The sequence below is a fragment of the Pyxicephalus adspersus genome, chromosome Z (genome assembly GCF_032062135.1).
Source record: "Pyxicephalus adspersus chromosome Z, UCB_Pads_2.0, whole genome shotgun sequence".
Lineage (NCBI taxonomy): Eukaryota > Metazoa > Chordata > Amphibia > Anura > Pyxicephalidae > Pyxicephalus > Pyxicephalus adspersus.
Genome location: NC_092871.1, coordinates 28,483,608 through 28,510,929, shown reverse-complemented (window position 1 = coordinate 28,510,929; position 27,322 = coordinate 28,483,608). Strand labels below are relative to the sequence as shown.

Below are 27,322 nucleotides of genomic sequence, written 5' to 3'. Positions count from 1 at the left end.
GTTAACAAGTAGCAAATAACTTTCATTCCAGGTTTGAAAGTATGTCCACTGCAACCTTGGAGAGCTTTAATAAATCAGAGCCAATGTCTATTAATGTGCCACTGGCAAAGTGAAATGTGGTTGCCATAGGTTTCGGGCAATTTTTTAAAACTCTAAATCCTACTACATTATATTATATAACATTTTCTCTTTCATAAAAAACTGTAATTATCCAGTGTCTAAATGGAAAAAAATACACATTAAATATCTTTTAGAATACTGTAGGTTGCAGCCAGAATAACTCTTTCTTCATAGTGATTGCAACAATCTAAGAGAGTTAAATCCATTCCTTTGATGCTGATATTTAAAATCGGAAAAAAACTCAAAAGAGGGAAAATAGATTAGTTCATCAATTTAACAAAACCTCTTGAGGAAATTCACTGGAAAGATGGTGAGATCCTGGAAACCCTGTTTGGACCATTCCTTTCAACATCAGTCTTTACAGTGTTCAACCCAGAACTTTTTTAAGCCGTTTGGGGAAAAAAGTAGAAGGCGGGTGGCAGCCCTTGAATTGTGACCCAACTCTTCAGTACCACCCAAAAACAGCCAGGAGGTTACTGAAAAGTTCTGGGTGGTGCATACGGCTAAAAGGGCCTGGGGAGAACACTGCTTTCCATAAGATTATTTGTGCAATATCTAATATATCCACAGCTTGTAGTACGTTAGTGGGGTGGTCAGTGGGAAGAATTTCACCTTTACAGATCGCCCAAGGATCACTGTTGTCATTGATTCTACCCTGAGAGGCACAAACCACTCATTGCTTTGAGAAACTCCAATCTAGTCTTCCTCCTCCTTGGCAAGCCTTTGTAGTGGTTTAAGGTAATTATTAATAAACCATGCAGAGAATAAGTGAATTGCTTTTCTTCATAGTAAAATTTGTTAGCAAGTTCAGAGGCACATTTTTAATTTAACAAAAAATTGTACATCGAATAGAAAAGTCTGTAAGTAAGCAAGTAAAATGCATTTACTTGACATTTTTTAGGTTGGTGACAGTGTGTCTTTAAGCTTGACACATGGGACTTTGTGGCAATATGTTACCCTCTCAATAAAATGAAAACAAATGCTATGAAACATGATTTTTTTTTTTTTTAAACCTGAACTGAAGGAAATATTTAGGTTTAGTTATCATGCGATTCCCTTTGAATAACTGACATGTTCATGTTCTCTTCTATGAGGTTGCTCTTACTTTGCTTGTTGCATGCTTGTTTAATGTGTGTTTGTCAGACAGCCAGCATGTTGGGTTTCCTTATTACACCTCTGCATGTAGGAAAACAAAAGCTGTCCCTGTCTTGTTTCCTTTGGTTTTGAAGCTGTGATTGTAGACTTTCATGTTCAGTGTGGCACCAACAGTAGAGATTTATTTCAACCCAGCTTTAGTTGTACGGTGCCAAGCAGATATAAACACATGTTGTTTATGCCAAGTAGAATAGGATTACATCTATGTGTATACAACTACACTGCCATGCTGCAGGTGGTCAAACCATTGCTTGGACTAGAAAACATATTGAAAAAATCATTCACCTGGTTAAAAAAAACAAAAAAACATTGTTATAGTACAGAGCTTTTGTGTGATCTGTATATAAGTTCTGAAGGTCAATCTTCTGAGTAGCATTGGTAATAAAGCAAATGGGTTATGTTACTCCTCATTACTGCTCCTCATTTGCTGGCTGTAAAGTTTATATACATAGTGTATATGTTTTCCATTCCTTACCATCAGTAAACAGGTTTAGGACGGGGTAAGAATGTCTAGATACATGTTGAAATATATTTGTCATGTGTTGTGCAGGCAGTATGATCTTGTTCCTCTTGATGTATCTAGATACAGGGAAGTCTAGACATTCAGGAGATGCTTCTGCTTTTTAAAAAGTTTAACCTTTTTCCTACTGTTGTGGTTGCATGTTGGTTGAATGTTTGTGAGGAAGATTTGCGTTCATTTGTGTTTTTTAAGATTTTTTTTTTTGGGGGGGGGGCGGATTTGAAGCTGTAATTGTAGATTTACCTGCACAGTGTGGCACCAGCAGTGGAAATGTATATTTTCAGCACTAATAGAACATTTAAAGAGACTACCAGTATGAAGGTGCAGGAGGCAGGAAAGGTCAGGTAAGCATTGTCATCTTTAGAACTTTGGAGTTTTTTGCCATGGCAGAAAGGTTGAAGAAGCCACTTCTGATATTGTCATTGCTTTGGAGGTAGCATTTAGCACTTTATCCTTTTTAATGCCAATGCCAGTGGCTGAAGTCTTCCAAGCCCATCCTACAGGTAGTGCTTCTGGATTTAGGCTTGATTTAATAAAGTTCTCCAAGACTGGAGAATATACACATTTATCAGTGAAGCTGGGTGGTCCAGCAAACGGGAATGGATCTGGTTCAGGATTCAAAACATTTGCTAGCAAATGACTTTGAAGAAATCCATTCCACGTTTGCTGCTTCACTGATAAAAGTGTATGCGCTCTAGCCTTGGCGAACTTTAATAAACAGACCCATTGTGTGTTATTTACAACTAATCCCTATATAAGGGGTTGAATTGCCAAAAATAGTGCCTTTAGATCCTTATTATGTAAATTGTTAAACTTTTGACCTTTGCTTGATATATCTATTTGTGGCATTACTGTCCTTCGTGCTCAATTGTGTACCAAAACCCTTACTGTACATCCGGGATGTTGTTTCCTGTGTGTGCTTAGCCTCAATGCGCCCTTTCTTTGTGCTTCTAGTTTGCCACAGTTGATTGTGTTCTTTTATTTCTCCCAAATAACCTGGTATTTCTGCCAAGATTCCAGTGTATCCTTTTGATTCCAACCAGGCCAAGCACAGAAGCAAATCCATGCCGTTATGTTTTCATCCCAGGGCTAATAATTTGAAGATAGAGGACTCTGTGGTGACGCACAGCATGCCTGTAGTAAGGTTTGGCACCACTCCTCTGCTCAGCGCCGCACAGCTTGATTGACAACAGCTGGAAGATGACATATGCATGGGAATACAGGCACGTTCCGGAGCCCCCTCTCCCCAATGCCATACATAGTTTGAGTAACAAGCAGGGAAGAAATGGACAGAAATGTATTCAGTAGTGTGTTAATGAACTGGACTGCAACATATATAGTGAAAAAGACACTTCCTTAGCATGACTTGTCCTCAACCCTTTTTTTTTTTTTTTTTAAATATAGTTTTGTTGACTACAGAAATGACTTTAAATTAAACCGTTCGTAAGAGATGCTGCATTTACAAATTCACCATTAGTCTGATTAACACCAGATGACAAAGCATTGTGCTGTAGAGTGCTGCAAATCCTGCACTGTGTTAATTACTAAATGTGATCATTATCCCACACACTGTCTTTGTTTTTACACTGTGATCATCTGTTGCCGTGACCTAAATAGCACATTTTATAGTTTTCCTTATTGCATTTTTGCTGATCATTTCTGAAAGCTGTTAGAACATTAGTTTTGTTGACAAAATATGGAAGCTTTTTCTTTTTTTAATGACATAACAATAGATAGAAGCATAGTAGTGCAGCCACACCAGTGACTCTGCCATTAACAATACAATGCCAGTGACCGAGTCCTGTTAGGGATTGTTAGGTGAAGATTGATATGGGACAGGGATGTTGCTGGTCTTGTTAACATGGAAGAAAACCCAAAAAAATATAGCAGGAAATTTTTTTAGCAATATGATGCTACCAACAAATTATCTATCTGTTATTGCTCAAACTCCAGTCAAAGCACATACTTCAGTAGTGAAAAAAAAGCCACAGTATATATCTATGTTTACATTTTGCATTGCCGTTCAGGACCCCCAAAGACTTACAAATGCTTATTTGTAGGACATACATTTAACTAAACCTGCGAAGCCAAAAGCAAGGATATAATAATTTGCAGTTCATCATTCCTGCATCACTGATTGCTTTTCCAGCGTGACCAAACAGGTCATTAGATCATTTCATAGAACTGTCAATAAACCAACAAATTTATGTTGTCATATAGAGGAGAACCCACAAGTGCCATTACTCTTTCTCTTTAACATCTCATTCCTCAGATATTCCCACTTCTTGCAAGCTGGAAGTAGGAACATCTCAGGAAAAGAACTTCTCAGAGTATGTACAGCTAATCATGGGAATATACAAAACAAAGACATTCAGGTATACAATAAAGCAACAGTTCATAAATTTTGTACAAAACACACCTCTGTTTACTTTTACAATTAGGAACAATCAAATCTCAGTTTCAGAGCAGTTCTCATTAAAAAGGGACGGCTCATTAAAAACATTGTTTATAGGCATAGTTTATTGGCTTTTGTGTCTAGGGGTAGCTTTGCTGGAGCTCATACCTTCCCAAGTTTCCCAAATAAGAGCCAACTTAAAAAACCATGTTCTTTTTATGAACAGTTATTAGATTGTAAGCTCTTTGGGCAGTGTATTTTTCTCCTGTGTCATTGTTTGTATTTGACGTTCATTTGCAACCCCTATTTAATGTACAGCGCTGCGTATGTATATGTTGGCGCTTTATACATAAGGTTTGATAATGAAACATTCATCTTGTTCTTGGTAAGCGGAAACCATCTGTTTCAGACAATAAAGAGTCTTGTAACTCAAAAAAATCATATAGTTTTTTTATGATGAGGTTTTGTCCACATTAAATGAACCCTTTTATGGGATAATAGAGTGATTTATCATGGTTGTTACGCCTGTTCAGAACACAGTCACACTGTTTGTACCAAGATCAATGCTGTCCAATGTAAAAAAAAAAATTGTTGATCTCAGGCTGCTGATCAGATATCTTTTACAATTGAAACTTTCAAACTTCTCAATCCTCTTGATAAATAATTGCATAGATTACTGTGCAGGTTTTAATGTTATATCCTTGAAGCAACGGATTAATTGTAAATTTAGCAGGTTGGAGTGAGGTATTGCTTTAAAAAGACTCAGACTCAGTCTTATGGGCAGAGCAGATAACAGTAAGACTGAGGCCATTCTACACATTTTATCTTCTTGTTGCAGCTTTGTATGCGTAAAAACCCTGTGATATAGTTTGAAAATTACTCATCAAAGCACACCTTTCTTGTAAGACATTAGAGGACTGCCATTGTTGAGCTAGAAAATTATAGTCGTCACCTTGTTGGACAGCCAGTCAGAGAATCAGCATCTGCCGATCTACATAGTTATTAAAGTTTGTGTAAGTTAAGGTGATGTAAATATCATTTAAAATATATTTGGTACAAAAAATACAGCAGTGCTTGAAAGATTGTGAACCCTTTAAAATATTCCTAAAAGTAGATGGGGAAAAACCTAGTTAAACAAAAATTGTTATATATGGTCTTGTATTTATTAAAAAAAAAAAACTGTTTATGGCACGTGCAGGTTGGTACCACCCCTACATTTGTTTACCTAGGAATTTCTTCATCGGCTTTTAGAACCTATTTGAAAATCAGATGATGTTTCAAGTCACAATCAGATAAAAATATAGATAAATTATAAAAATATCTTTATAATTTGTTAACTTTAGATAAGCTCTAAAACGAAACTTTAGTAATATTATTTTTACCCCATGCAGTAGGGGTTAGGATTAAAAAAAAAAAAAATGTGCCGATTGCATTGCCTGTTGGTGGGATCGCCATTTTATTTTTTTACATTTCGGGAAAAGCCTCTTTGTAATGTTATGTATCCCAAGCTACGGGTATCCGCTTCAGTCTTTACTGATAAAAGAGAAGGAGGACCTCCCTAAAAAAACATATTTAGCCACCTTTTTATTTAATGTAAAAAGTGTGGTGATAGGTTCCCTTTAAATGTTTAGTTTAAGGGGGACTTGACTGACCTCATCCTTCACTCCCTGGGCAATGGTGGGCTCCCCATCTCTCCAATGCTCTGGGTTGCTGGTGGGCCTCCCTTATAATGCAGAGCTACTTGTCAAGCACTATAAGGGAAGATGTCAGAGCCAGCGACCACAGTACAAAGTTCTCATAGAGGAGTAGCAAACTGTAAAAGTTAGGAATTAAATAGGTTAAAGTGCTTTTTAGATACCACCCTTTAAAAAAAAAAAAAAAAGATTATTTAACTACTTGGTGTACAGGAATACCCTCTGCAGGGATACATTTAATTTTTTTCTTTCTGATATTTGGCCTTATAGGTCAGTGTATATTTTTACGTGGATGGTCAACAGTAACTACCAGGCAACTACACTTCTGTAAATACAAGGTCATCAGTGTCAGCTTACACATTTCTTTTTTACCGGGTCAATAAAGTGTCATCAGAGAAATGCAAGTCAGCCGTTGCTGCCATTTTACTGCAAATTCCAGGTGTCTGGCTGGTATGTACTGGCTCCAGTATTATGAAATACTGACCCAAACAAAAATATCAATCAGGGCAAATGATAGATCAGACATACCTGTCTGCACACTTCTTTAATATTGGAAAGTTAGAAAATATCAAAACTGAAAAAGTTCAATCTGTTGTAGATTTGCTGGTGTTCTTGGTATTATTGTCCTGTTGCAGGACCCAATTTCACCAATACTTTTGACACTCGAATACTTTGGTATGCAGAGGAGTACGTAATTCACTTAATACCTAGAAGATGCTGAAGTTGCATGGCTGCAAATAACCCTAAATTATTACCCTCCACCACTGTGCGTGACAATGTGGTATGAGGTATTTGTGCTAAAAATGCGGTTTGGTTTTCACCATATGTGATGCCGTGTATTATATTCAAACCTCTTCTTGTGGTTTGTTCTGAACCAACTTTGCAAATTTAATACGGGCTAACATATTCTTTTAGGAGTGAAGAGGCTTTCCCCTGACAACCCTGCCAAACCAGCTATACTTGTTCAGTCTTTTTCTAGTTGTGGGCAGCTTTAACATTTATTATGCTCACTGAGGCCTTTAGAATCTTGGGAGCCCTTGGACTTTTTGCATTTTTTTTTCTGAGCAATGCAGGGTTTGGTTAGTACAAATCCTTTTTTAAGCATACCCTTTTTGCCATTGGGCGCCATTTATACCTGTGGGTTTTGTTAACAAGCAGATTGAAATTTTTTTTTATATCCCTTTAACAAGACAATTTAAATTTAATGAGCCACATCACACCTAGAACAATTTCCTTATTCCAACCTAACACACAGATTTAAACTATTCTATCAACTGCAGAGCCTTTTAAAATGAATGTCGCTGCTTGTAGTGCATTCATTGCTATGCATCTTTATTTATACAATTCGATAGGTGTGCATACTTGCAGGGCCCAACACTTAAGCTACGTACACACTTCCAATTTTTGTCGTTGGAAAGGATCTTTCACGATCCTTTCCAATGACAAGGGAGTGCACGATGCATGAACGGTGCTGTACATACAGCACCGTTCATGCTCTATGGAGGGGGGAGGGGGAGAGCGACGGAGCGGCACCCTGCTGCGCGCTCTCCCCTTCCCTTTCATTAGGATCGGCTGTCGTCCATCGTCCGTGGATCCGGCAGGTCGGTCGACCGGACGATGGACGACACCGACTGTACACACGGCAGATTTTCGCCCGATAATTGGCCGATGCCGATTATCGGGCGATAAAAATCTGACCTGTGTACGTAGCTTTATTGAGCATATTTAATTGTTACTAGAAGTTATTAGGGATGTTTTGGATCCTATCAAAACGACCTCCAGCTTTACACACGGACACTGCATTCTGAGAGAGGGCGTCTTTCTATCAAGCGCTAAGAGGGCTCCATGTGAGGTGAATTAACCTCCTGATAGATTCATCCCTGTACAAAATGTGTATGCAGTAATTATTTGAAGGGTGATGTGAGAGACTTCAACACAAACACTTTTTAACATTATACAATATTTAGGTTGCCTATTTCAATACCTTTGAGTATGGATTTGATTGGCTGCTCTTATGGTTCTTGGGAAAGCAGCTTTTTGAGCTATGAATCCCATTAAAAATAGTAGTGGGCTTCTATCAAGTTTAATATGATTCATATTATAATTGATAACACTGTTTATGATTGACCAGAAGACCATTTTCAAAAAACAAACCCTTCTCCCGAATCCTTTTTCTCCACTTTTGTCCCACATTCACTTCCAATTGCAAGTTAATAGGAATACATGTCGTACAGCTTTTTGGAACCTAATTTTGTAATTATTTCACTTCCAGGAGAAATGAAAATTACATTTTTATTCTTAATTGCTGTAGCTTTTGAACTACGCTAATTTAATCACAAAAAATACCATGCAAACGTACAATAAAAGCTGTACAGTTGTTTTTTTTTTTCCTTTTTCTCTTATAACCAGTGTGTACATAGTGTTTAGGTCAAGTAGCCATTATATGGAGATATTTTGTTGGATTTTCTGTTAATGACCCCCTTTTCTATGTGGAAGTAGAACTTGCATTGTGAATTTTAACTGGTTTACCCCCTTCTCCAATATAAGTGAATTTCACTCTGTACAGGAAACATGCTCTACTTGTTTACTAAATCCAACCCATTGTCAGCCCAGCATATGACACACCTGTAATTAGTGTTTGTTTTCACAGGCTTGGATTTAAATGAGTATTTTCCTAAACATAAAAGAGCAACATGACAATTAAGCGCCATTTTCCTCCCTTCAAAACTGCAACTCTCGTTTTTATGTTCTATCTGGCCTCTTACATTGGCTCTGTGTAATTGAAGTTGTTACAGTCTGTAAATGTATTCACTTTTAATACTGACAAGGCTGCAGCATGAATCCATTACTTGTCATATGAATGCAAGCCTTCACTCATCAGATCCGCTACCTTACAGTGTGGAAATGGACTGTCACAAATAGAATACAAAGAGCAGAACTTCTTGTCTGGAACAGGCACAGCGTCGGGCTGATGACTGAACATTTCTAGGCTGCAAGGATTGATCTTTAATACAGTCATAGTGTGTCATCCAACAAAGTGATCAATAGAGGCATGTCATGAAAACTGTATATTGTGCAAAATCTACGGATGAGGCTGTCCATGCTTTTCTTTCACTGTAATATATCTGTTGTGTGTGTTTATTTATAATACTCAACTGTCCCTGTCCCCTTTCGGGGCTCTGCCATAATTTTTTCTCTATCACTCTTTCTGGAAACAATTTTCAGCCATCTTCGTTGCCCGGATTGGGACAACTTAATGCCTGCACGGGCATTCTGGAGTTCATTCAGTCCTAGCATGAAGCGTAAGCTGGTATAGCCATGTGTCTTTGTAACCAAGATAGATGCTAGGGGAAAGCAGACAGTTAGGAGGGGATATTGCAGAAGGGATATCTGTATGTCCCTTCCTGCAATACTGATCTACCTGATTGTGAATTTTTAGACGTGAAACTCTAGTTGCTCTAGATACATTGCAGCATAAAACCACAGCCTAAAGATAAACTGATAAAAACCCCAGTATACCCCCAGCCTCCGTAAGAATTCTGGTATTACCTGTCCTCCTTCTCCACTCCTCCACACTAATTTTATCTGGCTTCTGTAAAATATATGTTGTGGTCTTCATTTTCTTTATCTTCCTTGTTATAGTAATTGCAAAGGGTGAGGGGTGGTCTGTACTGGTGTTCACCCAGGTCCCCATAATTTACATCTAGCAATGTTCACTCATTTCAATAAATGTCTACCTGTGATACTGACCTCATGTTTTGTACAATCGCTTAGTATGTACAATGTTTTTTCACTCCTACATCAGGGGTTCTCAACTCCAGTCCTTGAGGACCAGGATCCACACACATTTGTGATAGGTGTAATGGTTTAAAAAGTCAGAATTACTGTTTTATACCAAAATGTATGTGACCCTAAGGACTGGAGTTGAGAACTTGTTTTTCCTCAGGGTGGTTTCCAGAAAAATTTTATACTTCTATCGGCAAACTCCTTCCACTATAGCACAAATGTTTGAGTGAAGATGATTAAAACAAAATTAAAGCTTAAAAATAAAATTTGACTAGGCAGTCGTTTATTACAGAAGGCAATGTTCATTAGGGTATAATGGGCCATTTTTGGGGCACACTTTTCTTCCCTTTATAATAAGGCTTGATGATAATAATCATGTTAGGAAAATTAATGCATATCCTAATAATTGAATTAATTGACCTCTTTTTGTACATAATTGTGCCTACAACAAAAAATAAATCCCAATCCACATAACTCGGCCATACGTCACAGCCATGTCTGGCTGCAGTGAAGTAACACAGGTCTTATCTTTTCCCCAGCCTTTGCCTGAACAGTGAAAGGCAGTATTCTCCCCAGAATGTGTTTTTAAGCTGGGTGGTAAGAAGTTATGTAGTCGGGTGGTGGGCCCTGTATGGTGACTCAATTTTTCAGTAACCACCCAAAAACTTCCAGGTGGTTACTGAAAAGTGCTGGGTGGTGCACCCAGCTAAAAAGGGACTGTGGAGAACACTGGTAAATGGGGACACAGGAAATGATTAGGTTCTTGTAATGTTTACTTTTTTCTACGTCATACTTCAGCCTATAGATAAATATGCTTTATAGGGGTCATGCACTTTTTTTTTTCTTTTAACACATATGAGGAAGATAAATGTGGTTGCAAGGGTATTACCTGAAGACAGAATCCAAATTAGAACTAAATATATTTTACACATAATATTAGAGATGGATTTATCACAGGGAATGTACATTGGGGAGGAGCGGTAGCCTTTAAATAAGTGCAAAAAAGACCATACAAAGGAAATGTAGTAAGCCGTTTTGGAACTCTGTGTTCCAAATGTTATTCTGTAGTAAATTCTGATCTCTTTGCTTGTTCTGCTTTTGGCTGGCATTGCTTGGAGGTTAACTCTGTACAAATTCTTTAAACGACCTTTGTCCACTCTGCCTTTTTTGAAAGCTATCCTCAGAGTGACTTACAGTGTGTCTGAAGCGTTCACGATTTGGTCAGTTTTCAGTGAAATGCCACCATTTTATGGCGATGAATCCTCATTTATTCTTTATTCATTGTCGGTAAGACTGATTTCTTGCTTTGCTTTTTTTTGTATTGTCTTAGATATGTCAGTAAATTTTGTTCATGTAATTTAGTTGAAAAGCAAGTGTGTATTAAGATGAGATGTACATATTGCAGATTGTGATACAGGTCTATAAATTTGTGCTATATTTCAGTACAGACTGATACCTTATCTATATTAAGGTATTTACGGCCTTCTCTCTGGTCACACACACATGTTTTTCATCTAATTCCACTGGAGACATAGTTTAGCTGCTAAGCGGCTCTGAACATTCATCTTCAGCAGCTTTCTGCCACATAGGTGTTGTCAGGTTCCAAATGCTCCTGCTAAAGTTCACATAAGGTTGGTTGCCCCCAGGCTTGTGTCAAAATCTTTGCCCCAGTATAGAAGTCTCAGACTGAAATGGACTGAATAAAAATGAAATTAACGTGGAACTGAACAGTTAGAGTCCCTAGGAGTTATTGCCTTAATATGAAAGCATGTTCAGCAAATATGCACATTATGGCAAACTTATCTGCAAAGTGCTAGTGATGTATATGTTCCTGTCTGTCAATGGCTCTTCCATCTTTTCCCAGGTCATTTAATTTGCATGCCTTGGGTCTTATAACTTCACCCTGACACTCGTCAGGATTATACACTGAGCTCCTCATATATGTCTTGATGTATAATCTGAAAAAAAATAAAATGCTACCAAGCAGAAAGAAGTAATAATGTTCCTGTTTGGCTTGAGCCTGAACTTTTGACATCCAGTTCAGTTTTCTAAAAACCAAAGATTTTCTCTGCTTAATCTGAATGAAGTTAGCTTTTAATTGTATGTAGCAGGTAGCTCTGCTCACCGTTCTCATTGGCTGGTGGTGTCAGGGGCCCCTGGTGATCATTAGCCAATGAAAATGCCCCTTGTCATTTTAATTGACACCAAGCTTACAATGCAGTAAATGTTAGTAATGGCGCTGAGCTAATAATGCCTGCCGAGAACCTTTAGAAGCTACTAAATCTAGTTCACCTGTAAACTTTGTTCTGCTTCCACTAAATATTGGCCTCTGTTTAGCCAAACCTTGTCCAATATTATTAAAGCAACACTGCATAAAAAGTTCTGCTTTAAAGTTTACCTGAATTGCTTTAGCAGTCCATTTATTCTATATGTCGCCTGGTATGAGGGAAAGAGCAGAGAATCCTTATTGGAACACCAAGCAAGCTCCTATAGATTTAATGTTATACCGGCAAATTGTTTTCTTAATCTGTAAACATTTACTAGTAACAGTAAAAATATATGCTAGTAAATATAAGAACACATACTGATTTTTTATTTTATTTTATTGGGAGTTTAAATCTTGAAGCTTTGAACACATAATCATTATTCTGCACATGTACAAATGCTTTTGAGTGTTAGATCTGTAAATAATCAATTGGCCCTTTAAATTCCTATATAAACTGCATCGTTTTCTGTTCATTTGTTATGAGAAATCACGTGGTCCAAACACTCTTGGTTTCAACAAATTTTTAGCAACAACTTTTACAGACACTTTCCAACAGATTTCTTCATTCCCAAAGTGAATCTTTTACTGATATGCTGGTGCTGTAAAATATGGAAAATGAGGTAAACCAGAGTTGGCATGTGATACGTGCAATCAAATGTTTTAGTTTGTCTTCTGTTTTTTATAAAAATCTCAGTTTTCTGTTAATGTTTGTGGAATATTTTCACTTTTCTTCCCTGCTCTGACTCTTGGAGGCTTTTGAAAGGCGTAGCGTTTTAGCTGTTCGAGACAAAGGCAGCTAACCCACTGCAAGTATTTGACTTGAAGTCCAGAGGCAACACCCTTCACTGGTCTGTAAATTGTCAGAACGGATTTAGCTGTAGTGCAATTAAATTACACGGCTCAATTTGTGGCGATTGATTTGTTTGCATAGCTTCTGTATGAATCTAGAGATTATAGGAAGTGTGCTTTATCATTTCCCTGTCACTGAATTTTGGCAGTGCAGGTACCTTTACTGGAATGCAGCGTTTAATGGACATCCTGTGTTAATTCAGTCAGTCCTGCAGTAGGGCAATTTCCTTCTCTTCCATCTTACAATGATCTGAAGATTTTTTTTTATTTATTTATATGGGACACAGCAAGAAAAAGGCATTGATGGTGACAAATAAACAGCAATTACAGGTAATTGGGGGGGGGGGGGCGGCAATATTGGTTGTCGCATCAAAAAATAGGCTGAGATTTGAATGTCGCTTTGAACAGTTTATCTTTCCTTTATACTCTTTATATATATCTTTCCCTGTATAAAACATTTTGGATTTGTTTGTATGGGGTTTATGATGAAAAAGTTTTTTCCCCACAACTTCTCCTTTCACCAGAATAGCTCCTGTCATTGAATAAGTTTTTTTTTAATATACAGTTTTAGCCTTTGTGTTTACACAGGAGCCTTCCTATTCCTGGCCAGAGACTTGTACCTACTGATGCCCAGAATAGAGCTCTGAGGTGGCTGACATTCAAGGTTAAGGCTATAAAAATGATTCCCATCTTCCTCCTTGTGTGCTTTTCCATTGAAAATGCTTTGAAACATTAATTTCACCATATGACAAATACATCTTTCATCAAGGAAGGATTATTGGGGGAATATTTACTCTGTTGTATTTAGCTTTCCATCATACGCCACATAAGTCACAGAAAGAAGCTTTCAAAACCATCAACTCTCACAGTTGCCATTGTCATACATCAGCCAATTGCTGTGTCGGATGGGCTTGCAGCACAGAACCAATAACTTTAATGTATTTTCTCGTTTATTTTGCATGGGTCAACACAAGTCTACTATTGGTGACAACCTTGTAAACTAAATCTATACTCATTCATTCACTCATACTCATACATTCAGTAGATTTGCCCTCTGATCATGGCAGAGGGGAAATCTTCCAGTGGGAGGTTTTTATTTTTATTTTTTCTGTGACCGCTATCCAAAAGAAGATCCCTCTCTAATCCTGGTTTATCTCAAGGCAGGAAATCTTCAAAAACATGGCAAAGTTTTCGCCCATTCTACCATTCTATACTTTTAGGCTATGTCCATCATGCCAGGGAACCAATGCCTCTTGGGACACATGGCATGAAAGTTATGGGGAATGAATATGGGTGGCAGTGAGCTTTTATCAGTACCTATAGTCAGTGACCTAATTATTTACTGCTCTAGCTATCAGACTTAGAACCCAGCTAATATATTACAATAAAGAATGGTCTTGTGCACTAAACTGCCATACAAGCTAAAGGTACAAAAAACAAAGGTCTTGATATTTGTTTACTTTGGCTATATATCCTCTTTTTAAAATGTTTTATTTATGTTTTGATATTTGGAGAGTTCACATAGAAATGTTGCCTAGTGGAGTTCTTCATATCCATTTTAGTGAGTAAGTTGGAAATGAATGGTTCTCGCTATATATTATAATATATCTATCTAATATAATATACACATATAGTATACACAAATAACAGTCTTAAAAAGATGTGGGCTGTTAAACAAACATATTGCATCAAATACAGAACTGTTCTATTCGGTCCTTGTTTGTAATCTGTCACAGGTGCTAAACACAGCCAAGTAAAGTTAAGTTGTGTTTTTCTGTTTCCTGTAGATCTTGCATCTCTTTCACAAGAATACTTTTTTTCCGATAATACACAGAATTGTCCTTGCTAAAATAGAAAGATGAGATAAACATGTAAAAGCTGTCATTTCCTAAATGGATTGTTTCCAGTAGCTCTTGAAGACTATATCTTGTGTCCCACAAAAAGCCATCACTGTGGATTATGTCTCTGTACAACTGGAGTCACAGTGTCCAGTAAAATCAGGATACAATCCTGACCAGAAGTGGAAGCTGCAGATTGATCTTTTGGCAATGGATGTAATATCTCTGATGTATCGTTTTGCATTAACTTTAAGAACTGAAGCATTAACTGAAGCATTATGATGTCTTTTGTGTTTGACAGTGCCCAGGAGAAGAGAACCGCGTGGGAACACGCACCGTGTATGTGGGACACAGGCCAGCTTCGGAAACAGATTCTTACATTGCACCAAAATTCTGTGATAACAGGATTGTCTCATCTAAGGTTGGTTCTTCTTCTTTTCACATGAAATCAGAACTTTATTGGTATTTCAGTACACATGTTATAATACTACTGAAAGGCTTGCCTGGAAGTAATTTTCACAATTTGTGCCTGATTTCTTACTAGATCGATTTATATTTTCTTGAGTAGCATGTTGCATGTTAAATAGCACAAAGGATAAAGCAGCGAAGAGAAGGAAAAACATGAAAAGAAAAAAAGTAAACGATTGATTACAATCTTTTACACCGTGTATAGAAAGGGTATTAGAAGGGAGACATCGGGGGTCTAGAGATGTCATCTCATAACCTTGTCTGGTTGTTTGAAAATGTCTCCAAAAGTTTCCAGGGTAAAGACCAGCTGAACACTTTACACAAAATCCTCTATAGCTGATTTTTCTCCCCCATGTCAGATTCCAACTACCATAAATGTGATACATAAGTAAATAGGAGCAAATATGGATATGATGGTTATAGCAAACCCATTCCTCGCTCATTTTGTTTCAATCAGTACAGGAAAAAAAATGATTCCTACAAGGAACAAGACCCTCCTTATCTCCAGTTCTTTTGCTTTAGCTTCCCTCAGTCTTCTGCGTGTCTAGTGAAGGCATCTTTTAACCATTTTCCATCCCAAACTTTCCTGTGCTATAGGTGTAACGGGTATTCTGCTGTTGGCCCTTAATACTACTGATCTCAATCATTTGTTATTAGGAAGATGAAAAGATACAGTTATCACTTGAAATCTTTAAGCCATTGATCACTGGGATTGTATCAATCTGTTCCACACACTTAAATTTCAATGAAAATATGTTGTGGGGCTTTGATACATTTATCTGCTCATCTTTCAGAAGAGACTTCTGTGAAATATGACGCCGTAAAGCTAACTTCCCATTTGTATACACGTTGATATAAACTAACCTTTAAAAGCTGGGCTACAGATGTGACTTATTTTTAAACTCAAGCTTCTTGTGAGGCCATGCGATACCTGCTTAAAGATTTTCTTCTCTGTATCGCTAAGTAAATCCCCCACACCTACTTCCTACCTTTCTCCAACCACTGGCATGTTAAAACTAGTTTTTACTTGCCTACTGATGCGGTAACATGATGCCTTGTGTACAGTCTTTTCTGTTTACTTTCTGTAGGGGTCCTTTTTCAGGTTGCCCTCATCACTGTCTGCTTGACTATTGCCTGGACAGCTCCTGTTGTCTTTTTATGACATGATCATTTTCTGAGTGGACCAGGAGATATCCACAAATGGAAACAGGTTTTCTTGCTGCATCACCTGATCTCTCACTGCGCAAGTGCGAGATCGTCTGACGTAGCTGCTGTAAAGGGGCAAAAAAAAGAAAGCTGATCTTACTGCGCTTGCATGAGATCGGCATCTTTGCCTTATTAGAAAAAATGCCCCTTCTGCACATGTCCTAAATTATAGCATGCGCAGAAGGAGCACCCAGAGCTCACCAGGATGTGTGACGTAGATATCTCGGGAGGCTCTGCGCTCCCATTCAGTCTTGATCGCTGCTTAAAAGGGTGTTGCACTTAAGGAAAAAAAATATCCTTTACATATAATGGTTGTCTACCCTTTAATGTAAAGTGAAAATGTTGAGTTTGGGTCCACTTTAAATTTATGGTTACTAAAGTTTATTGTACTCCGTGTGTTAACAAACCACCCATTCCAACCACTACATTGCACCCAGAATGACACAGAAAAGGGAAGTAAAAAAATATAGATGTGTTAAATGTCACTGAATACAGCAAAATATGGAATGTGCAGCTAGTACACTACTAGAAAATGTGAACTTGCAGCCTGGTTAAGAATACTGCCAATAGTCTGATCCTAACATGAAAAGCACAGGGTAATTATGTGATTCTGAAATGGAGAACTGTGTTTTTTACGTGATAGCTATTTTCACCATGCTTCTTTAGCTATCACAACCAGTTGCTGATATATAAAGGCTTATTGGCCTGTAGAATGGAATTTACCTTGTGCATGGCAGGTATTGGTTTGCAAGAGGCATGAAAAAGGACATTTATGTAAAATTGGAACAACAATCTAATGTAATCCATCCATGTAATTCAAAGGTTTTACAAAGATACAGTGTTAATGACACCAAAAATGGTAATTCATACCTAGAACAGGGTGATTCAACATATTTTACACCTCCGAGTCATGGACCATCAACATCTGCCCCCTCACAATCCATGGCGATTGGATTAAGGTGTTTGTGCTGTGTGGATATTAATGTTGGAGTATATTCCTACACTGGTGGGATTGATTGAGTAGCTTGGTAAGCTGTGAAATATCTTCAATATTACAAGAACAAGTCCAGTTAATGTGACCTACTACTATTTATACAATGGCCTAGAAAATGAGAACATAGGGCAGATATTGTGCATTACTCATGTTCACATGCCCATTTTGCTACTGTAAGGTGATTAGAAAAGCACAGCAGGCAAAAAACAGACCTCAGTATTTCTTATTTTTTTCTATTAAATAGTTAGCAGGGGACATATATTTCAAAACACAATAGTAATTTGATTTATTCAGCCCTGTTATTACTATCTATATGTCACTCTTGCTGAATAATGCTTTTCAGAATAAAAATAAAAATTCTGCCAGGAGTGTGTCTCTTTTTTTACTTCTTGGAGTCTTTTCCCTATCCCCAAGGTTTCACTCACAGCTGATGTGGGAAGTTATCTGTTCTAGGATGCTATCAAATTATTCACTTTACATCAATACTTTATCAAGTAGTGTCCTCTTATTATCCGCAGTGCACTGTCTAGTGCTGTTTTCCTAAACCCATGGATCCACCATCTTGTAGCTCCCCTGTGGTCTCATCTCCTCACATTTCCTGCTTTTATGTTCTGGTGTTTACTTTCTTTTATTTTCAAAAACAGCATGTTTTGTCATATATATTAGTACTCTCCCCAGAAAGTTTTCAAAGATGTGTGGGAAGAACCTGTAGGTGGGTGACCTGCACACTGTGAGCCATTTTTTGAAGCAGCATGTGTAACCTTTTACATTATTTTTGCATTATTTTAGGTGAGATGTAGTTGGGATTTAAACATAAAATATACAGGGAGCTATAGTAGTTTTGCAAATAGATGCTCAAGAATTATGGTATATCAAAGCAAAACAATAATATTATTATTTTAATATTATACAAATTGTGCACACAGACTGTTATACATATTCTGTATAGGGAAATAAAAAGCAATACACTAAAACTTTCTTTGGTTTCATTCCCTAGAAGGTATTTCTACCTTCTAGGCCTTGCTTTTTTTTTTTTATACGAAAATATTTTTTTGTTTGTTTGTTTTTTTAATCCATCTTTAAAAAGGATAAGGAAACAGAAAAGCAAATATCTTTGTTCTTCTATATTTACTTCTATATTGCCGACTGATAACATAATTCAGTTTGCTTTTTGGTTCTTCAAGAATGCTCTCCAAGCGTTCTTTGGAAGCTTTGTGCTTGGTAAACTGTTCTAAAGTATGGCCATCTATTTTGTCATGTAGAATTATTAAGTGCTTTGCCTACATTGATCACAGGCAAAATAATTTATTATGTCCATGGCAAAGTGCTCTGCATCATTAAAGCAGTTTTAAAAGCCCATCAGCTTTTCAGCTGTCATAGGGGAGAGCTATAGTTCAAAACATAAGATGTTCCTTTTAAAATGGCAGCTCTGTAGGATGGTAAACAATTGTATATTTGCTGTCTCAGAAATATATAAGCAGAGTGGTACTCAGAAAGAGATACAATGAACCTCAATTGATTTGCCACTATTCTGGCTTTCTGTTTAGTCCTTTGAGGCACAAACTCATGGATTTGTGTATGTTAAACCTTTCCCAGCAAATAGGTTGTGCCAAGAAATGCAGACGTCATCTGGAGTGTGTAGAATGGATGCCACGTGGGAATAATTTTATTTCTCAAATTCATTGACAAATCAGTCCTGGGAAGAGCTCAATATAATATTTGTATTGTAAAAAGAGCAGAAGTTAATTTTTTTTCCCCTCACTAGACTGGCATATATCTTGATGTAGACTACATATGATCCTGTTTTATAAATAATAATGTAATACTTATGTCTTGTCTTTTCTGTTTCAGTACACTGTGTGGAACTTCATTCCAAAAAACCTGTTCGAGCAGTTCAGAAGAATTGCAAACTTTTATTTTCTTATTATCTTCTTAGTTCAAGTAAGTATTCTTCTTTAGATCTTTAGGTGGGTAAATGGACAGCATGCATTAAAGATGAACAGTAAAAGGCTTCATAGCATTTTAAACAGAAGTCAATGGATCAAATCAATCTGTCTTTTTAAAGTTCTCTGGCTTCTTGGCATTTAAAACTTTTGTTTCTGGTCACTCGCTGGGGGTATGTTGATGCCACCTCCCTTTATGTATTAGCTTTCACATTGTTACAACTGATTCAGGAATATTAAGACTTTTTCCTTGGCAGAGCCTGAAATTTTCACAAAGATTTCCCTGCTAAGACCTAAGAAGCCAGAAGACGATTTCGCTCTTTGGCATTTAGTATTGTCCAAATACATGAGACGTGTATTCTTATGTGAAACTTAGTGTGCTTTGTGTTTTTCTTCTAGTTATGTGTAAAATCCAATGTAAGCCTGAGCCTGTGTGAAAGAGCTTCCTGTATTATGCCATTAAGCAACATCACTGCCGTTTTCTGCTTATGTGGAGTGTCTTGGGACCTTTTGGGTTCCTCCTGCAGTTCTGCTTAAGCTATGAGCAGCCCTTGTGTGCCCACAATTTTAAATTACAAAGTAACAAGTGAGTGTGCAAAGGCATTTGGTGCATGCAAAGTTAATGTATTTGCTTTGTGTCTTTTGAGTAATATATTTGTAAATCTAAGTTATTTGATCTATAATCGATATATATTTATAAAATTGTTACTGCAGCTCACCCTTTAACAGTTTTATGAAGTGTTGGGACACTGTCTAATCCACTGTTTAAAATGTGTTACCAAGCAACTCTAAAACTACCAGTGTTCAACAACATTGGGCACTCGGGCGACAATATCTGGTTTAGAAAACTTATTGCTGTCTGTGACTTTCAGGCAGCCTTCCCTTTTAAAAAACAGTAGGTTTCTAAGAGGAGGAACCAAGCATTGCAAGGGTGACCCTTGGGCTTTGTGTCATCCCTGTTGCAATAGCTTGTAGGTGGAGCAGGGCCTTATTGAGAACATTGAAAGTGGATGAAAGGTAGTAATAAATATCTGTACATTACACAGTTGTTTTAATATATTTGTTTTTTTTTTTTTGTTATATTTATTTTTTGGTACTTATATCCAATAGAAATTTTTTTTTTTTTTTTTTGTTATATTTATTTTTTGGTACTTATATCCAATAGAAATATGAATGTACAGGTACCCTCGCTTTTTAAAAAAGGAATTTTTTGTCAGTTATATCACGTTGCTGCACTGTACTGTGTTCCCTCTTACTCATGTTAAGATACTAATGACTTTTTACATTTTTAATTGCAATATATTTAGTTATATCAATTACATAAATACTGGGGTACAAGTTGGCCATTTTTGTCCAAAAAAAAAAAAACACACTAATTTTAGGTACATTTGCTGGTTGCATTCAACTAAGCTAGAATATATTTCAATTATCCAATCTGTTAGAAATATTGAAACTTCTTTTTTTTATTGGATCAAATAGAACTTTAAATTTCCACTAGTGCTAGAATATTACAGTTTTTAAAGTGCATGAGTGCAATCTGGTTACTATGGTATTTGTTTTAAATGTTTGTGGCTATATAACATAAAGTAAAAATTCTGAGTTTAGGTATGCTTTAGGTAACTAGGGGCAGAGTCCCTATGGCTCCTAGGTTAGCTATACCCTAACCCTTATGATTGTACTGTTACATTTCAGTTACCTAAAACTTTGTAACCTATACCAAACAAAACTTAAACAACTCATTCAATTAGTATACAATCTGTATTGCAGTCAGTAAATATTCTGTGTATTATGCTACTGTTGTTGTAGCTAAATGTAATTGTACAATCAGATTGTATAATGTTTTGTCAGTGTAATATGTTTATTCTTGTTTAAGAGTTTAAAATAAATTCTGGCCTTTTAGATTCAGAGATCCAAAGGTTGTCCTCTACTTTGCAGAATTACTCTACAACCCTCTTTAAGTTGACCAGACAATAAGGCCCAATGCTAACTAACCAATTGGTATCCAATAAGTAACCTTGCACTACGTACTACAATAGTAAGATTGTATGTGAAGGAATGGAACATTAATACTGTTGGTCCCAGTGATTTTTATGATTTTTTTTTTTTGTGCCAAATATTGTTATAGTGTTTTATAAATATTTATGTTTTGTTTGTGTAATCTCTGTAACAAAGACCTTTTCTTTTCTTCTTAGGCAATTGTTGATACACCAACAAGCCCAGTAACAAGTGGCCTTCCCCTTTTTTTTGTTATCACAGTGACAGCTATTAAACAGGTAATGGACTCGGACACAGACCTTAATGGAGGTAGTTTAATCTGTGTTGATTTTAAGCATGCTGGAAGATTCTGGGGGAAAACGTTCACTAAAAATAAATGTGGGGAAAACTGATGATTGAAGGAGCAGTAAAGCAGTGTGCACAATAATTGAGGCTCTTGCTGCAGCAGCTGAAAGACTTGTTTGTGTGGTTGTTTTAATAGTCTAACATTTTGTGTGTAGAAATTTTACTTATTGTTACTTATTGATTGTGAATATTGGCCAACATGAACTGAAGTAGTAAATAAACAAAATTACAACTCATTCTGTCTGCTTTTTACTAGATCTGCAGACATTTTTATTATTGTCCATGAAACAATAATGACAATTTTGATTTAGACATTTACTGCAATACATGTGTGATGTACTGGGCTGGACAGATTACAGTGTGCAAATAGAACAGTCCACGTGTAAATATTTCCGTGCTATGTTTTATTGGCTAGGCTCCTATTTTAGAACCATCTAGTTTGTCCTTTTTTGACAAATTTTCTCCTAACTTTTTGATAGGAAACCTGAAGAATCCTGTGAGAAATCCTTTTAATCCAAAATTGTTCCTGATGCATTTTTTGTCCCTTTCATTAATAAACCCACTTAATGAAATACTGGAGAAAACATTATGCACTTTGGGGATCCCTTCAGCTGTACAAATAAGAAACACGCAAAGAAAAAAAGTGTCTAAATAATGAACACTAACCTGTTACAAACTTGCCCCTCTGAAAACATTCAATAGTTTAGTATTACATTATGTACATGGATGTGAAATGGATTTTTGTATTGTTTGCAATACTTGCAAATACTTAAGATGTTTGGGTTGAAAAGGGCTGTCCCGTTTACACATTTGATCAATGTTATACAAATTTCTTCTTTTGCAGGGCTATGAAGATTGGTTAAGACACCGAGCTGACAATGAGGTTAATAAGAGCACAGTGTACATCATTGAGAATTGCAAGCGTGTCAAGAAAGAAAGTGAAAAAATCAAGGTAATAGTTCAGATGCCTGTAAACAAGAAGTGATAATAGCACCAATTCTGCCAGATATTTTTCCAACAATTTTAAGGCGAATTACATTTTAGTGTATATGGGGGACTTGCATTTTTAACAGAGTGTAACAGTGTTGTTTGTTCCTCCTGCTTAACAAGTGTAAAAGATCCTTTTCTATATTTTGTGTCTTCTCCCTGTCTGATGTGACTTCCATATCATGATAAACTATCAGATGTTGCTTATTCCTTTTTCAGAACAGTGTGCTTTATTTCAAACTGAATTAGCTTACACTTGTATTTATTTGAACCCTGATATCAAAATAAAAATGCAGAACCCTGGAACCCAAAAGCCTCACAACACAACAAGATTTAGCGTCAGTCTTTTTCTTTCTTTCTTTTCCGCAACCCTCCTCTTAAGTGTCTGTGCTGGTTGGGGCTCAGGCCTCATTAGATAATCAATGTTCTTTGCATTGAGGACTTAGAACAGGTTACAAGGAATTTTTCTGTCATGTGAGTGACCAGATAGGTCTGAATAAAAGGAAAGTTAAAATAGAATCATGTGGGTCGAGAAGCATAGACCTGGGACTGAAATGATTAAATTACTGTAAATGCTACTGGCTATATAATTTTATTACATTTTTATAATACTTTAGTGTAATCTATTTTTATGTTAGAATTGGGAAGAAGGAGTCATTACCCCCATGGCTACTCATCAAATACAGAGGCCAGACAGTAGGGAGTTGTGTGATTTGAAAAAATAATTTCAGGGGAAAAGTCATGTACAAACAAGCTCATACAACCTTGGTGTTCTTATTACACAGAGTGGTAAACACTACCCATCCAATAAGAACGTTGGTTTCTGAGTCTTATCTTTGGAGCAGGCAGATGTCGGAAAAATTACAACTGAGGTTGGAAGCCACCCATCAAGATAATGGTTAAATTCCAAGCAGAAATTCAAGCATATGCTTTCTATAATAAGCTCTTCTAGGAAGGGTCCTTACCTCCTTTTGTGTCATTGTTTATATGTGTCTGTTATTTTCTATCCCTATTTAATGTACAGTGCTGTGTAATATGTTGGTGCTATATAAATACTGTTTAATATTAATAATAATGTACAGCTTCCAACAGCAGTTAGTACCCTTAGGCTATATATCGCTGCTTCAGGAGAATTGGTGGTGTCACCAGTTTTGCAAAAAAAAAATAGATAAATCAATGCAGTTCTAAATTAATTAATTTATATTTAGATTTCACCTGAGTTTATCTTTATTCTTGGTAAACCTTTAGCCTATCCTGTACTCATAGATCTGTGTTAGGTGATGCTGTTATAGACGGTTACATGCTCTCGTAGTTCTCTCATAGTTCTACATACTTAAATAGTGAAATCTCCTATTGTCTGTTTGACTGACCTAAATAAAGTTGCATATACTTTTAATAATCAGTGTTTTTTCCCTTTTTTGTTCTGTAACAAGCTTTGATGTCATATAATATGAAAACTCTCCTATTTTGAAGGTTGGAGACATAGTGGAAGTAAGAGACAATGAAACATTTCCTTGTGACCTTATCCTGCTGTCCTCCAGCTGTAGTGATGGCACCTGTACTGTTACTACAGCCAGTCTTGATGGAGAGTCCAACTTCAAGGTATTTCTTTCAGTCAGTTAATAATCATGCAATAATCCGATCCAATAATTATGTTATTAATCATGTAATAATCCAAAACCAAATTATTTTTGAATCTTATATTCCTGTGTTGGAATGTGAATAAAAAAGGAATAAATAAAAGTACTGAAAGGCTGACAGCTCCTTGTTTGTCATTATTCATTAATGTAGCTACCACATCTAAGGACTAGTAATTTGTTTTTTGAGTTGGATATGTTTTGGGGACCAGTATGGAAAGGTGTTACCAAAAACTCATCAGTTTATGTTAATGATAATATATTATATAATAATAATAATATATTTATATTACAATAATTATATAACTTCTGGTGATGACTTTTCATACTATTTGTTTCACAATAAAATTCTTTTGTAAATCATGAATGAAGAATGAGATGTGTTCTACTCAATTTCGAACTGATAGAAGCGAGTATCTTTCTAGTCACACAAACAAATCTCTATTAGTTTTTCCCGGCATTATTTCACTGTAATCAGCAAGACTCTTCATGTGGAACCGTAACATACACAATGTCAAACCATCTACAGACAGATCAGTTGCAATGCAAAGTTGTATTGACAAGCATAGGCTGTCATCTCCTTGATTTAAAGCGGAACTAAACCCCTTGATACTCACCTGTCCTTTTTTGTCACAGGGTGCTGGCATTTTTTTCCTTTTTCTCCTCCGGGAGACGATCTTTGGCCATCTTGATTGGCCAGGCCTGGATGAGATAACTCATGGTGGTAATTGTTAATGGACAGCTTAGATCTATCCGAGAAGATAGTGGATGGGGAAGGTGGATGAATGGAAAGTTCTGATGTATCAGAGAAGGTAGTAGATGGACGTAGAGCTCATATGTATCAGGGAAAGTAGTGGATGTGAAGCTCGGATCTATCGGGTAAAGTAGTGGATGGATGGAGAGCTTAGATCTATCGGGAAGGGTAGTGGATGGTTGGAGAGCTCAGATTTATCAGGGACGGCGGTGGATGGATGGAGAGCTTGGATCTATCGGAGAAAGGAGCATCACGCAGCACTAGTATGACATATCCATTGTCTAGTTCAGTGCAGCACCAGTAGACACATCAAAGCCATTATATCTTACAGTCAGAAATCTAAGTAGTGGGCACTAGTAAATATACACAACTATACTCTTCTTTGAATTTCAGAAAGGATGTAAATTTTCTTCCTAATATATGGCTATGCTTAGTGGAGTTCATATTGCAGTGGTTGTAATTAGATTTTACAGAGATTGAATTGCAAGAAAATTGATTTTTAGACTGATTAAACTCCTTGATGAGAATTGTAAGAGAACTGGCTGTTAAGTGTAGAGTGGAGACCAATAAATATATTTACTGCATTTAGAGTTGGGAGTTTGTTATCTATTGTCAGACATATCATTTGTTACAAAGCATTTTCATATTTTTCTTGACACTTTGTGGTTGATTTAAAAAGGAACAAACAAGCTGGTCACTAGAAAAATGTATTCCATAATTTATTCAATTTGTAAAAGTGGCTTTTAGAAAAAATTGCCACTTCAACTGTTGAGGGTTGGTGATCCCTAAGTTTATGTACTGATCGGCCAAAAAGTGTTTGCCACTTTGATAATGTATATGACCACTGGCTGCAATAGAAATCATCGGTGGTTGTATCAGACACGCTTTATTGCTGCAGCTGCATTGCAGATCTATGTCTGTTTGCCATTTTTTCTTATGCTGTAATGGACACTTTTAATGGCATTCAGTTTTAAGTGAAGTTTCAATTTATTTAAATCAGTGGAGCTTTTTACCCTCAGTTTAGGTTAACTACAGTATGTTTATCAATCACTGATCACCACAAGTTGGCTAGAATACAATGATAAATCATTGATTATCACAGGTTAATTAGGATGTGATCAGTTTTTACCACTGTACAAGATACTGATCAGTACTGATCCAGTCTTTATAAAGTGCCAGTTAAAGGACTTTATAAAGAAAAAAAGAAATTGTCAATCTGCTATATGTTAGCCACTTCTTTATAAATAGGACGTTGTGCTCCTGTCCTTTATCATATTCTGCACCATGTACATTTCATCCCTCTGTTCAAAATGAATAGCAGATTCTGTACTAAATGTCTTTGTGACATTTTTCTGCACACAATGCTGCCTTGAGCATCTGTAACCCAGATGTATCCAGCCTCCTCCTAGCTTTAATCCTTACTCCAAAATATTCCTTTTCAGGCATTTTTTTACAGTTAGGTCCATAAATATTTGGACAGACAACTTTTTTTCTAATTTTGGTTGTCTACATTACCACAATTTTAAATGAAACAACTGTTTTAATGTTTTGTATTCATGTGACGTCTGTAATTTGTTCCCGAATTCTACAAGGATATGTGTTTATCAATATTGTGCCTATAGTGCCTAGGTAAATTGTTACATATATCAATTAAAAATATTTGAAGGATATCTGTACTTTTTTTTTTAAAACAAATTTACTTAATCACTGTATCAAGTGACACCAGTCTGCTTTATGAATGAATAATTATAATACTCTACCTCTTTTGGGATTTGCTTTTGCAGGCCCAGTAGTAATGCATATTCTTCACATACACACTCACTGCTTTTGTTATTAGGTATTCCTTGCTAGTACTGGGTTTGATTCCCTTTTCCTTTGGATTCAACAATATGCTGGAAACATTGCTCAGAAAATTTGATCCACGGCATCCCAAACATGCTCAGTTGGATTGAGACTGCTGACTTGTGGCTATTTAAGTACAACTCATTATCATGTTCAAGAAATCAGCTTAGAATCATTTGAGCTGACATTTTGCTTCATTCTGCTGAAAGTAGATATCAGATGATTTTGTACACAGTGGTCATTAGGAAATAGATCTCATTTAGTCAGATAGTCATTTAAAATGAGGTAGGCAGTGGCATGTAATGCTAAGGTAGCACTAAGGGGCCCAAAGAGTGCCAGGAAAATTTTCACCACGCCACTACACTATCTCACCCAGCCTGGACCATTGACATCAGGCAGGATGGATTCATGCTTTCGTGTAATTGACACCCTTGTATCCAGCTGTCACAACAGAAATGGAGACACATCAGACCAGGCAACATTTATCCAATCAGTTTGTATCCACAAGTGATTTGACAGGAATGGCAT

At 36.6% G+C, this 27,322-nt stretch overlaps 1 protein-coding gene across 8 annotated transcripts in view; it reads left to right on the top strand.

The window, feature by feature from the left end:
* Window positions 1–27,322, top strand: part of ATP11C (ATPase phospholipid transporting 11C) — an 81,801-nt gene that overhangs the window by 11,650 nt on the left and 42,829 nt on the right. For 2 of the 8 annotated variants that reach the window (XM_072430849.1, XM_072430852.1), the window contains exons 1-6: window positions 10,828–10,957; window positions 14,925–15,044; window positions 19,143–19,232; window positions 21,427–21,507; window positions 22,419–22,526; window positions 24,035–24,163. In XM_072430849.1, the coding sequence (XP_072286950.1) occupies window positions 10,907–10,957; window positions 14,925–15,044; window positions 19,143–19,232; window positions 21,427–21,507; window positions 22,419–22,526; window positions 24,035–24,163 (579 nt within the window). In that variant the 5' untranslated portion in view covers window positions 10,828–10,906. Of the gene's footprint in view, window positions 1–10,826; window positions 10,958–14,763; window positions 14,840–14,924; window positions 15,045–19,142; window positions 19,233–21,426; window positions 21,508–22,418; window positions 22,527–24,034; window positions 24,164–27,322 lie in introns of those variants that run through there. The other 6 variants (XM_072430856.1, XM_072430848.1, XM_072430855.1 and 3 more) reach the window with 6 other exon arrangements.